Genomic DNA, 14,265 nt, shown 5'->3' with positions numbered 1-14,265 from the left:
TTTTTCGAAGGACAACAGCAGAATGAGTTTGATGACGCCTAAGGAATTTAACCAGCTACATTCCATATATATTAGGGCCAAATGATGAGGCCCAGCTTCAAACATTCTTAAAGTTCACCCCTTAGTCTATGAAAAATATGGTCCACAGAAAGGTGAAGAATTAGGTGTGGGGTGTTGCAGGGAACATATCTGCCTAATCCAGAAGGTTTCTAATGTGTCTTAAATGAAGTCTACGAATAAGATTGCCCAAAAGTGTTATGGTAAAGAGAGCAAGGGGTAGGGGGCTTTGTTTCATTCTTATTTTTAATGGAAAATGAAAGCAGAAATTTGATCCTCATACTATATATGTTATTTAAAATAAAAAGCTCTAATATATACTGAGCACATAAATTAAACAACAGGGAATATAGAAAATCTACATAGTATTTTAAAAGGAAAACCTTAATGGAAGCACTAAACTGGTAGTTGAGATTATGATTGATATCTAGTTCTACTACTGTCTGGGGCTTCAGAATCAGTATGAACAAAGACTTATTTCATCATCAAACTAAACAAGCTTAAAAAGAGTACCAATACAAGGAATTAAAAGTATAATATGAATAAACAAAAATGATCTTAACCATAACATTAACATTTTACTTGAAAATTTTTTTAAAAATTAATTTCTAAACTTACCATCAAGATAAATATCAACCCCTAATTCAGCATCAACCCAAAACATAGAAGCTACAGCACCTGAAAATATATGATAATATTCATCAAATAAAAATATTTCTTCAAACTAAGAAACAAAATTCTATCCATAATGTTTTAATTTGCCCCAATGGAATTAGAAGGCAAACACATATATGAATTAAATATGGGTTTTCAATCTTCTTAAGGAAATTACAGTGATAGAACCATTTACTATTTTATACCCATTTCTTCCCCTCTCTCTACTTCAATAAACAAAAAAAAAAACAACTCTTATTACATACAAACCCAATATCAAGCTTTCACCAATGCCATAATAATTTACCAATAAATAATATCAAATAATTTGGGCAGAATGGCTGTGTGCACACAGGTCTTATTTTTATTTTCTCCCTCCTGAATATAATAATCATACAGTTCACAAATAATTATCTCCCTAAAGTAAAGCAAAGCAAAACATAGATAAATCCAAAATCACTTGTCTAAAAATTTTTTTAATTTTTTAAAATTTACTTGTAAGTTTTACAGAAGAATAAAAGTAAAATTATACACTCTATGTCCTTACTAATAAATCCTTACACTATTTATTAGTACTGATATAAAATTTGGAAATTTTTTTAATTGAGGAAAAATAATTTCTAAATAAGAAATTAAAACTTGTTTTTGACAAAAACTGGTTCAATACCAAACCACACACCCTGATTAGTATGCCACAACACAAGAAAAAAGAAAACTGACAGTAAAGAAAGAATTTGATTTTTCAAAGCATCACAGGTCCAGTTAGTGACAGAGCTGTCTAAAACGATGAGTCCTGGGGAAAAACAAGGATAACTGAACTCATTCCAATGTCTAAAGCTGTCCACCTACCCTGATGAGATGTGGTCTCCCAAGCATCACTCTGTGTCAACAATGAAATACCTGTCAGCAGTTTACAGTGATTACTCATGCAGGATATAGCAAGGGCCACAAGATCTAATGGTTTCCTGATATGTATTGATTTTTTCCCAAAAACTTAATAGTTTTCCAATTTGACTGAAATAGGATTTGTGAGTAACAGGGGCTGAATCAATGCCTGTCCTTTTCAAGGAAATTACTTTACCATGACAATTATTTAGCTTAGAACTGGAGAGTGTCAGTCTTCTAAACAGGAAACAACTGAATTGTCAATAAGAATTTTCTTCACTTACTTGGCTAACAACATGGTATTAATTAATGGAGAAAAGTAAATCTATTGTGAGTATCATTACCCCAAACAATAAGTTATTTTTTAAAAGTACTAATTTTTTTCACTCAGTAAAATTCCCAGCACTGTACATAAATCTTTTTTTAAATTCACTGATTTCTATTCGGAGAGCTTATAAGTCCGATAGTTAACATTTGCCTAGCATTAAGTTAAACTGTAAGAGTGTATTAGAGCTTTTATTCTAAATCTGATGTGTATCTTTGGCTTAATACTTACTTACCAGACTACAAAAGAAAGAACTACTTAAAATTGGATGCAGGTGTTTAACAGGGGGAGTAAAGACCAGAGAATGAAGTTAATTAGTGATTCTAAACCCAGGGTAATTTTTCTCCCCAGGGAATATCTGGCAATGCCTGGAGAAATTTTTGGTCATCTAAACTACACGAATGCTACTGGCATGTAGTAGATAGAAGCCAGGGATTCTCTTAAACATCCTACAATACACAAGACGGCCTCCTAAAATAAAGAATTATTCAACCCAAAATGTCATTTGTACCAAGGTTAAAAAACCCTGAGCTAAATTACAGAATCTCCCTTCTTCAAAACCTAACAAAACAAAAAATAAAAATAAACAAAATAAAATTTTGAAAGCCAAATTTTATCAGCAGCAACCAAATATACAACTTCCTGCCATAATTTCTGAATGATAGTAAAAATAAAAAACACAAAGTTCTATGTGATGTATGATAGTTGTTAATTCTACCCCAATACTCAACAAGAGGTTATAGATAAGTAGTTTACAAAATCCTAATATTTATCAGAAATAGCCTTCAAAATGGTGAGAAGTAGAACTGAGGGAGAAATAAGCAATACAGGAAAAAGCCAACAAAGAAACTTCAAGCGTAAAATTTTCTAACCATCTCCACACTTTCAGGGGAGGGGGTCACTTTCTAGGGCTCAGAGCAAAATGAAGAGAGAAGTATGAAGCTCAAGGATGTCCCTGCAAAAGGTACGGGAAATATATTCATGAGTAGTTTGAGCTAATACAGGAGGGGAACACTTGGTATTGTAGGAGAGCAGAGCCTAAAAATCATATTGCCCATCTGGCTCTCGCAATCACTTCATTTCTCTCTGCTTCCCCATCCCCGCTCCCAGCTATACCCAGCTTTCAAACTAAGGCTCAAGAGAAAAACAAGTTTAGGTAACATGGACCTAATGTCATGAACACCACATCTAAGTAGACAGTTCTCTGAGCCTCCTACATCAAGCATAAACATGGTAACAAAAACTATGCACGTTACTACAGATTAAAAGAAGCAGAAAGCAGATAAAAGGAGGGACAGAATAAAATGAACAAATGAATGGGGAATACAGATGGCAAAGAACCTGTTCTGGAAGGAAACATAATTGAAGAAACCAAAGAAAATTCCTAAGGGCTTCTTTATAATAAGAAAGATAAAAACAATATAATCTTAATTAAAAACAAGCTCTAGGGAATTCCATGGCAGTCCAGTGGTTAGGACTTGGCGCTTTCACTGCTGTGGCCCAGGTTCAATTCCTGGTCAGGGAACTAAGATCCTGCACGACGTGGCCAATAAATAAATAAATAATTTTTAAAAAGATGAAAAAGAAACAAGTAAAACTATTTTTTTAAAAAAAGGAAAGAGCTTAAAAAAAATTCTCCAAAGCAAAATAAAACAGAATAATATGAAAAGGTAGTTTATAATGCTGAAGAAATAAAACTTAGGGCCAATGTACCATTACTTAATCAATTAATTCATCAACAGACATTGGTGGAAACAATTACGGGCAAAAAGGAAGATTTGAGATGATTACAGTAAATGCAGAAGCAAAAGACATATCAAAACAATTACAAGATAATAAATATGGAGAAAGAAAATTCAATATATGAAAAATTCGTGTCATAAAGAAGAGAACCCAATAATTTGACAGAAAAATTCTTCATGGTAATAAATAAGGAAAATATCCCTAAATGAAGCACTAACCCTACAGACTAAAGAGTATATTGTAATCCAGGAAAACATGATTATGAATGACACCTAGATGTATCTTGGTTATATTACTGAACTTTAAAAATAAAGAAAATGTTTTTCAGGCATTTTAAATGAAAAAGCAAGTCACTTTCAAGGAGGCAGGAAAAAAATCAGATTTTTCTATAGTAAAATTCATTGCTCCAATATAATAAAATGACCACAAAGTTCTAACAGAAGTGTTCTCTGAGGATATTACCTCCTGCCAAGTTGTTTTTCAAGAATGAAAACCACAGGCAGACATTCTCAAACACTAAAGGAAACAACAGCATTGAAACTCAAAGAATAAAGCACTCACAAATCCTTCCCAATGAAAAGAGAAAAATACTGCACAAGGAAATCCAGCCAATCAAAAATACTATGAGATCATGATGCAACATTTTCAAAGTTCTGAAGGAAAGAAATTGTGATACGAAAATTTTATACCTAGCCAAGTAATCCTTCAACTATATATATAAAAAAAAAAGACAAGCATTCTCAAGCAATGAAGTATGCGAGATCTAAAGGAATACAGCACTGAAAGCTTGAAAAGATTACCTGACCATGAAATTCAGTCAATCAAGAGATTGATCAACTCAGGAATGGAGGAGCCATAGTGCTGGTAAAACAGTTTAAACACAGGACTAAACAAAGTATGACAGAATATAAATGTTAGAAACCTTGACAACATAGCAAAGAATACAATGAACCAAAACCAAATGGGAGAAGGCGGAAGTGTTTTAATTCCCTCATCCTTTATGCCAGAGAGTCAATAGGTACTACCCTGAAAATTTAAACATGTAATTTAAAAAATAACTTGTCCAATTTATGTTCTTTATAATTTTTTTTTCCTTAACTCATATCTCTTACAGTGAAGAAGCATTTATCTGACATTCAGCAATTCTTTCACTTCTTTCAAGTTCTCTTCTTTTAGGTTCAAGTAGAACTACATTAATAATTATTTAGAATAGCACAAAGAATGTGATCCTATTTTATAAAATTACTTCTGCATATTTACACATGGAGTGGGGTTTCCCAAACTTATGCATGTGTAAGAATCACCTGGGGGGCTTATTAAAACAGATTGCTGGGTCCCACCCTTAGAGATTCTGATTCCATACATCTCAGATGAGGCCCAAGAATCTGTATTTTTCCCAAGCTACCAGCTGAGGCTGATGCTGTCATTCAACATACCACAGGAAGTAGCCCTGGCACGGAGAAATCCTTGGAATAAAATTTACCTGCTTGTATTTTACAGTAGTGAGATATAGGACAACATTTTTTTTAACTTTCTTCTTTGTATTTTCTTAGTTACTGTTTAAATTTTTTTTAATGATCAATGTTTCATTTCTACCCAAACAATAAAAATCATTATTCTAAAGAAAGAAGAAACATCAAACTGTTTATACCTACAAAAGCTTTTTGTACAAAAGCTTTCTCTGAGATTTTTATTTAATTTTTACTTCCTCTGAAAAGCTACACTGTGTTTTAGTAAATTCACCTACTCTCAAAATTACAAGAATTTTTCTCTATGCAGTGGCTACAATGAAAGAAACTGATATTTTCTATTTCAAAGAGAGGCACACAATATACTTTCCCATCTTACCAGATTTAAATTAATATTTAACATCAATGTAATGGTCCAAGTCCTATCATCAGTCAGACCTCTTGGAAATGTATGAAAATGTATGAAAAATTCATGCCTACTGTAAGGACCAAAAGAGCCTAACTCAATCCTAATCTGAAAACATAGGGACAATGTTATTACATAATACTTCAAAATAAAGTAACAATTGATTACATTTGAACCTTCAGTACACTCCAATATTTCTTTTAAACAATTATGACTCCTTCAATAAATTATTCCCAAACAGTTCTTTAATACGGTTTTATGGTACAATGCCATAGACCCAGATCAAAAAACAAATAATGGTATGGGTCAGCCTTACAAAACTAAGTGTTCTGCATACTTGGAATAAAGATGTTAAGGAACAGAAACCCATTGTTAGAAACAGGTAGACTTTGTATAGCTTTCAACAGGGAAGTTTGGATGTAATTCCATTCAGAGGTAAAAATTTCATAACCATTATTAATTGCACACCAGAAAAAAAAAGCTTGATTTAACTCTCTACCTTATGACAATATTTACAAATAAAATTATTTCAAGTTTAATAGTAGAAAAACAAAATGCTAACAATTAATTTAAAGGGAATAAGTATTTCTGGGATTTAACTCCAAAAGTCCTTAGATATCTCTAAATGACCCTCTATGAAAACTGGATTAAAAAGCAATCAGGGGCTTCCCTGGTGGTGCAGTGGTTGAGAGTCCGCCTGCCAATGCAGGGGACACGGGTTCGTGCCCCGGTCTGGGAAGATCCCACATGCCGCGGAGCGGCTGGGCCCGTAAGCCATGGCCACTGAGCCTGTGTGTCCAGAGCCTGTGCTCTGCAAGGGGAGAGGCCACAACAGTGAGAGGCCCACGTACAGAAAAAAAAAAAAAAAGCAATCAGAATTAAGATCTCTGTAGAGCAGAACCAACCAAATATATACTAGAGATAGAATGTCTCCTTTTTCCCTACATTTTATTAGATTTTCCTAATATTTTTAACAACTTTTGTTCATGCCAATAACCCTAAATTAATCGATAGAACTTCAAATTTTATTAGCATGTTAAAATTACCAAACACTTTGATCATCATTCATCTGCCAAAGAAACATGACAACTCAGTATTTATTCTCCTTTAAAGCAAAATTAACAAATTTTCAATCTAGAGTAAAGCTTTAATACTCATTTTAGATATTCCTCTAGTCCATTTATTTTTAAATGTTTAAGAACTATATTCTGGTTATTAATAATGACATTTCTTACCAGGATCTGCTAATCCAGTGGTCTCTAACAGTATGTAATCAAATTTCCCTTTCTTCTGCATCAAATTCTCAATAGCTTTAAGGCCACTGTCCCTGGAGAATGCCAAAACATGATATACATTGATTGCCTGAATATTTTAAAGTAATCATCACAAACATTTAAAAATATATTTAGCAACCAGGGATAAAGATCTCTAAGGCATGTGGAAATTTACCTCAGTCCCAAGCTTCTAACATGTCCATCCAGTATTTACCAGTTTGGGGGAGGGGAGGGAAATGGATGCATATATGCTGACAGGTAACAAGAAGTCAGATACTTGATGAGTTAATACTTTAATTTTATTAAAATTAAAAGCAGAGGGAATTTTAATATACCTGACTAAAGTAAGTCAGAACCTGTTATTTTTATAGCTTTACGAAAGAAAAAAATCCATACAGAAAATGACAAAATTTAGGAATTACAGTAGCTTAATATAACAGCTAAAGGGACACTATAATTAAATACCTTTCAATTCTGTTCTGAATTAGAGTAGCAGGCTTTAATTTCCTTTTTTTCTTAATAATATCAAAAGTGCAAGAAAATATTTAATTTTAATTGTCTAAGAAAATCTGTTAAGTTTTAGCCTTGTTAATACACTTGACTCAAACACCTAAGATAGTAAATGATGTAGAAGAAATTTAATTCACTAGAATATACAAAATCAACCATATGGGTATTAATTTTCCTAATTTGCTCAACATTTGAGTGACTACTATGTGTCACTCCTTTTCTAAGAGCTGTTATATTGGTGAATAAAACACTGTCCTTGGAAACAACTATAACTGGTGGAACAGGATGTGAGGTTTTTCTCTTTTTTCATGGTCATTTATTTTTGTTTTTAGAGGTTGAATTCTTGGAAATAAGACCAATGACTTATTAAATTCAGAATAATCATTTTTTACACATTAAATGAGACTTTCATTCATCACAGGGATTATTAATTAAAACCTGACATCAAAAACAACAACAAAAACTCAATAAAAGGACCACAGCATTAGAGCAGATAGAAAAACAAGGCATCAAGAAATGCTTTAAGAAAATGCATACTAATAAGTCGTTTACTTGAAAATACAGTGAAGAAGATTATGTAGATTCAGTTAATTTACATAAGGAAATCAAAGCTAGAAATATAACCAATAAACATTTCCAGAAGCCAACAAGCACACAGTAAAAACATTCCTCACTTTACGGAACAGCAGAGGCAACCGTTTCTAAGTTCCAGCCATTCTTCATAGAGTTCTCCACCTTGGCTGACAGCTAAGGATTTCTCCAACGCACTTCCTAGAATGATTAACAAGAAGCACTCTTTAGATTATGTCCACTAGTCAACCAAAAACAAAGATGAGTATACTCAATAATGGAGCAGATTTCAAAGCAGACAATACACTTCGTAACTTTTATTCTTTCATTCTATTCAGGCTGCCTCAATATTTTAAACTATACTACTCTAGATTATTTTAGCTTTTCTTTCTTTTAGAGAATTTAAACCCCTAAAGAGGCAAATGTAAAATCTACTTCGTCTTTAGGCCTCTTACTAGCCTGCTCCCATTTCCTAATAAAGTAGCTATTTTAAAGGCGTTCTTTCTTGTCCATGGCCAACTCTCTAGATAGACCAGTATGTTTATATATTGGTTTTTATATGCCCTTCAATCTCTTACCTATGTTTTCTTTTCATTCTTCCTCTAAATTGTTTCTGTGTCTACTAGACAGACTGTTCAGTATTCCCCATATGAGTTATACCCTTAGTTCATTTTGAGGAAGTTTTGCTTGGCCAGGGTACCAATGTGCTCACTTAAAAATTAAATTTTAATCAAATACACATACGTTTCCTAGCAATGCTTACTTGAGAAAGGATAAAATATATTTGAGAGCCTGAGATGCTTGTTGTCAAATAAGAATTATTTAAAAGTCTTACTTTTCCTCCAGTAAAGAAACATACCCAAGCCAGGAAAGAGTTCTAAATATCCAGTAAAGCAAATGACCAACAACAACAACAAAAACCTGAATCATTTTTCACTTACATATATTTTTTGTTTATACTTCAGTTAGGCAATGATAAAGAGTTTTGAAAGGGGCTGCTACATATTTCAGGGTGTAGAGAACATTAATAAAATGAAAAGGAAAGTATTACAAATGCTGTAAAGGACAAAGTTGTGAAAAAGGTCCAGAAAGAGTGAAGAAAGATAGTAAGAAATAATAATAAATGTAATCAGTGTCCAACAGAAGATCAGTTAATAAGAAGTTAGAATTAAAAAAACTATGATTAAAAAATCTTAGGATTTTTATTTTTGTCTAACAAGACTCTTTAGTTTACTGAAACTATCTTCAGTTTGCTAAAACTAGAAATAAAGTTCAACTAACAGGCCTCCCATCCTGTTAATAATCCTAGCTCGTTTACCAATTTGTAACTGAAAAAAAAGTATAATTTAAGAAATACCCTAACTGAAGTTATATTTTTTGGCTAAACATGAGATTTATTAAAATTCACACTTGAGAAGAAAAGCTTATAAAAGAAATCAGAGAATTGTGTCTAACACTGCTGTATACATTTTTTTTAAACACAGTTCAATATTAAATACAAAAAAACTGGAATGTTAAATATACACATTTTCACAGATAAAGGAAGTTGCTTGAGGATGGAGACCACATGTTTAACTTATTTTTTAAATCTTCTGTTTTAACTGTTTTGCAGAATAATAAACGTTCAACAAGATAAACTTATAAGCCTGAAGCATTTTCAAATATATTTCAAAAGTTGCAATTATACAATACAGTCAGTACAAAAGGACCTTCCTAGTTGGTACAAAAATCTTCCTGAAAGATATTCTTTCATATCCTTAGATTTTTACTTCTGGAGATATTTATTTTATGCAAAAATCTAATTTAATTCTGTTGGTATGAATTCTAAAGTTAAACAAAATAAAATTTTAAAGAAATTATCTTATTTCAGTATCTCGAGTCCATACAAAATAAAGCTTAACATAAATGAATCTAATTTTTCCAAAACTATCTACAGCAATGTGTTCACATTATCATGTCTTGCCTTTTCATTTTAAAATATGGAATATCAATTCACCAGTTGAATTAACTGTCCAATAAATTCTTGCAGCATGGCATTTACTGAACTTTACTTACCTTCCCCGAATTCATTTAAAATCACTGCTATTCTTTTACTATGTTGCTCTGTCAAAATATAGTTCAGAAGTGTTGTCTTCCCAGCACCTATAAAATATGTTTCAAATAACAAAATTCAAAGACTAATTTTAGAGACACAAAAAAAGATATAAAGGGACTTCCCTGGTGGTCCAGTGGTAAAGAATCCGCCTTACAGTGCAGGGGATGCAGGTTTGATCCCTGGTCAGGGAACTGACCCATATGCCGCGGGGCAACTAAGCCCGAGTGCCACAACTACTGAGCTTGCGGGCCTCAACTAGAGAGCCTGCGTGCTGCAAACTACAGAGCCCACGCGCCCTGGAGTCCGCGCGCCACAACCAGAGAGAGAAAACCTGCACACCACAACTAGAGAGAAGCCTGAGCGCTGCAATGAAGAGCCCATGCACCGCAAAGAAAGATCCCGCGTGCCTCAACAAAGATCCCACATGCCACAACTAAGACCCGATGCAGCCAAAATAAATTAATAAATTAAAGTCTTAAAAAAAAAGATATAAAGAGTCCTAACACTCTTTAAAATTTGCATGCTATTCAAATATTATTTAACAATGGTAAAAGAAGATTCTAGAGGAAAAGATTAAAGTATCCTTTGAAAACTATTAAAAATGCTTTATGCTAACATAAAATTTTATAAATATTTACAAATACTCCAACAAGGTGCGTCACATAGATTTCTTTGACCTCATATGACAAAAAAATATACCTTCTATATAACTTACACAATTAATGTAAGGGCATCTAAATTTTCTATTAAATAAGGAATTATTGAAGTAAGGGCTCCTAAGGAATAAAGTACTTGTGTAGTTTACAAAACATAAAGTATTTAAATCCCTTCACACGATGACAATGTTTCTTAGTCAAGAATATATGGTTTACTTCCCCAGAATTTACACATAAAGACCTTTCTTTTATTTTAACATTCACCATTAACCAGACACAAATTCAGAATATCTATATGGCTACTTTTAGTATGCTTAAAGCAATCTATAAAATTGATTACACACACACACACACACACAATGGAGAATGGACCTAGGAAATGTTAACAAAAGACACAATAATCAGTATTAGGAAAGAAAAGTTCATAAAGCTATGCTAACTCTATCCAGTAGGTGGCACATTACACCTAATACATTCAGCTCAAGCAGAAAAAAAACTTGTCTTGTGAACCATACATACCAAAGTCCATGGAGGGGAAAACAAACAAACAAACAAAAAAAACCCTAACTGCATACACATACTAGTGCAGTTCAACTGTATAAATATGTCATTTATTTACCTATTTTTCTGCTGGTGCGCATTTGGGTTGTTTCTAGTGTTTTGCTATTACAAATAATGCTGCTAAGAACTTTTACAGGTAAGCTTGTACACATCTTCCGAAGTACATTTACAAGATTTCTAGGGTATAACCAGGAGGGATTTACTGAGTAATAGGGTATTAATATCTTCAACTTTTTTGGGTCACATTCGTATAAAGCTATCAAAGGGATAGAAGGCTTGTATTTAGCGGGCTTTAGGAAGCTCAGTATCACTAAAGTTTGACATTTAGAATGGAAGGGACAGACCTTAAGCACACAGGGCAATGAGAAAATTCTTAAAACCAGTCCAAGTGTGAGACAGGTGCCCTGAGCATGAGTGCTGCACTAAGCAGTGGCAGTGAAAATGGAAAGGAAGGGGTGGATGTAGGAGACCTAACAGAATTACTAGGGCTTCATAATTAACCATATTATGAAGCAAAAGACGTTAAAACACAGTTCCGTCACTCAAAAGTCTCCAGATTTTACACTGAGCCTTGGTGAAAAGTGCACAAGACACAGACAAACTCTCTCTACCTTCAGGAAGCTTAGAAACATTAAAGGAAGTGGGAGAAGGAGGGGAATTCAGAGCAATAAAGAAGCAATTATGTCATGGGATGACACATTCAATAGATATACAAGATGTCAGGGAGCACCTAAGAGGGACATCTAGCCAGAGGACTAACAGAAGAAAGTATTCCTGGAGCCAAGACACTTGGCACATTGTAGAAGTAAAAGTCGTTCAGTGTGGCTGGGCCACAGTTTCGCAGGCTAAAGAGGTGGTCAAGAACCAGATTGTAAAGCTCTTGTAATTCATGTTAAGGAATTTGAACTTTAACCCAAATAGAAACCACTGAAGGGTGTGACAAAATCGATTGACATTCATAAAGATCATTAAGGCTCAAATACAGAGAATATATTAAAGGGCAGCATGACTCAAGACCAGTTAGGAAGCTTTTAGAATATTGCAGATGGTTGGGCTCACAGAAGCAACCATCATTCATGATGGGATGGTAACATGAAGTTTTAGACATGCTGAGTTTGACATGTCTGTGGGACATCAAAATAGAAACCAGCTGGGTATGAAGTTAAAAGGATGGACAGAGAGGGAAAAAAATAAACTTTAAAGGAGAAGCCAGAGAAGTAGGTGGAAAATCTGATGAAAAATGTGATGGAAACCAAGGCAACAAGAGTTCAAGAAAGAGAAAATGGTCAAGAATAAGTAAGGAAACTATCCCCTAGATTCAGTAACAAAGTTGCTGGCATTAGTCCTCCCTCCTAAGCTTCAGACCATTATCTCCAATGCTCTTCTGATCTACCAGTGAGCAAAATGGGGAAAGACAGGAGGGCAAGTCTGAACTATACTGTTTCAGAAAAGAAATTTGCTCAACTTCACAGTAGAGCAGCCTCTGAATAACAGTGGGAAATTCCTTTATTAATAAATAAACTCCTTTATAAAATTAATCCTGAGTAAAAATGAAAATAAACTTAGTCTACAAAGCAACAAAAGAGAAATGCCAGTGATTTAATTCCTATTTTTATATAAAAGGCCCTCAGGTGCACCAAGTTTGTACTTGTCTCCAGCAGCATCTAGAAGTGGTACTGTTTTCCCCGGATCGTTTCACTTTATCTACATTTCTTAACTTTTTTCACACTTTTAATATGGTATTTATTCTAGCCCTTCTAGTTAACTGTAAAGTTTTAAAATAATACTTCTCAAACTTTTCCAGTAAAGTACCTCTAGTGTAAGGGCATAAACTGTCCTTCAGGAAACTGTACTATGTTTATAAAGCTATGAATTCAAGTGATCCCATGAACTCCTGAAAGTCCTCACTTTGAGAAATATAGCCTTTGAGGGCACAGTAATTTTATTCTTACTCTTTCTCCTACAGTACTTTACAAATAGACCTCAAAAAAAAATGTTTGAGATAGAAGTACTTTACACGAAAGGCTGGAAGAGACTGGTTCGTGAGGAAGAGAAATATACTGAGGAATGGTCCTCCGGTGTCGGGCATTTTCAGAAAGGTCACACTTTAAATGGAACAGAGTTATACAGTAGGTATTTCTTGCCCCACTAAGCAGAAGAGAGAAGCAAAGTCAGACAGGTGACTGGAACTATTTCCGTTTTCAAGTGAGGCAGGTGAACTTTAGAAATACAAGGTAACTTGTTAGAGGTCACATGCATAATGAGGGGCGGGTCCGTGCTTCACACTGCAAAGCCAGAACTGGTTTCAAAAATGCGAGGCGAGGCTAATTTTCAATCTCACTTGATAAATGTGACCCTAACTTAGAGAGGTCTGAGCATAACCTCTGAAACGAAAAGCAACCCAGTCGGAGAGCAACTGACCCAGCCCCTACCTCAGAGACATTTGCTGTCGGCCAGAAGGCCCCGATGCCTAAGGAGAACAGGCACCGTCAGCCTCAAACTCACAGGACAATAGCGTTCACTGCATTTTCTGACCGGGACTGTTAGTTACCTAAATACCCGGTGATAATTGTGACTGGGATCTTAGCGCCGGGACCAGACGTTTCCTCCTTCTCCTCTCTTTGCTTCGTCTTAATGGGGACCAATTCAGGACAATCCTCCTCCGCCTGCTCCTCTTCCCCATCCGCAGAGCCAATACCATGAAACATCCTGGCAAACAGCACAGCACACCTCTACCTAAGAGAAACACCTGGAATCAAGACGCCGGCCCGCAGCTGCGCATGGTAAGCGCGCGGCGCGTGCTTGACGTCATCATGCCGCGACGCGTGGCGCCTCCTGATGCCGCCCACGGTTATCACCTGGTCTCCGGCTGAGGACCGCCTCCCCGCTTAGACACGCCCCCAGGGGAACTGGGCAAGTCCCTGGGGCGTGTTCTCTGAACCGGACCCGAGCGAGGCGGACTTGTTGAGCCCAGACCTTACGTCGTCTCTGTGTGCGCCTTTGTCCTTAAAAGCTAATGGCTGGTTGATGGTAGAGTTGAGTCCCGGGTGATTGGAACCT

The 14,265-nt window shown here is 34.9% G+C and overlaps 1 protein-coding gene across 1 annotated transcript in view; it reads right to left on the bottom strand.

The window, feature by feature from the left end:
- LOC307189617 (zinc-regulated GTPase metalloprotein activator 1A) overlaps positions 1-14,025 on the bottom strand; it is a 48,808-nt gene extending 34,783 nt beyond the window's left edge. The window contains exons 1-5 of the mRNA XM_079927819.1: positions 13,757-14,025; positions 9,949-10,035; positions 7,998-8,094; positions 6,775-6,866; positions 676-735 (exon numbers count right to left, since the gene is read on the bottom strand). Of these exons, the coding sequence (XP_079783945.1) occupies positions 676-735; positions 6,775-6,866; positions 7,998-8,094; positions 9,949-10,035; positions 13,757-13,913 (493 nt within the window). The 5' untranslated portion in view covers positions 13,914-14,025. The remainder of the gene's footprint in view (positions 1-675; positions 736-6,774; positions 6,867-7,997; positions 8,095-9,948; positions 10,036-13,756) is intronic.
- Between the last annotated feature and the right edge of the window lie 240 nt (positions 14,026-14,265).

This window comes from Stenella coeruleoalba (genome assembly GCF_951394435.1).
Source record: "Stenella coeruleoalba genome assembly, chromosome: 7".
NCBI classification, from domain to species: domain Eukaryota; kingdom Metazoa; phylum Chordata; class Mammalia; order Artiodactyla; family Delphinidae; genus Stenella; species Stenella coeruleoalba.
This window is presented reverse-complemented; position numbering and strand designations above follow the sequence as displayed.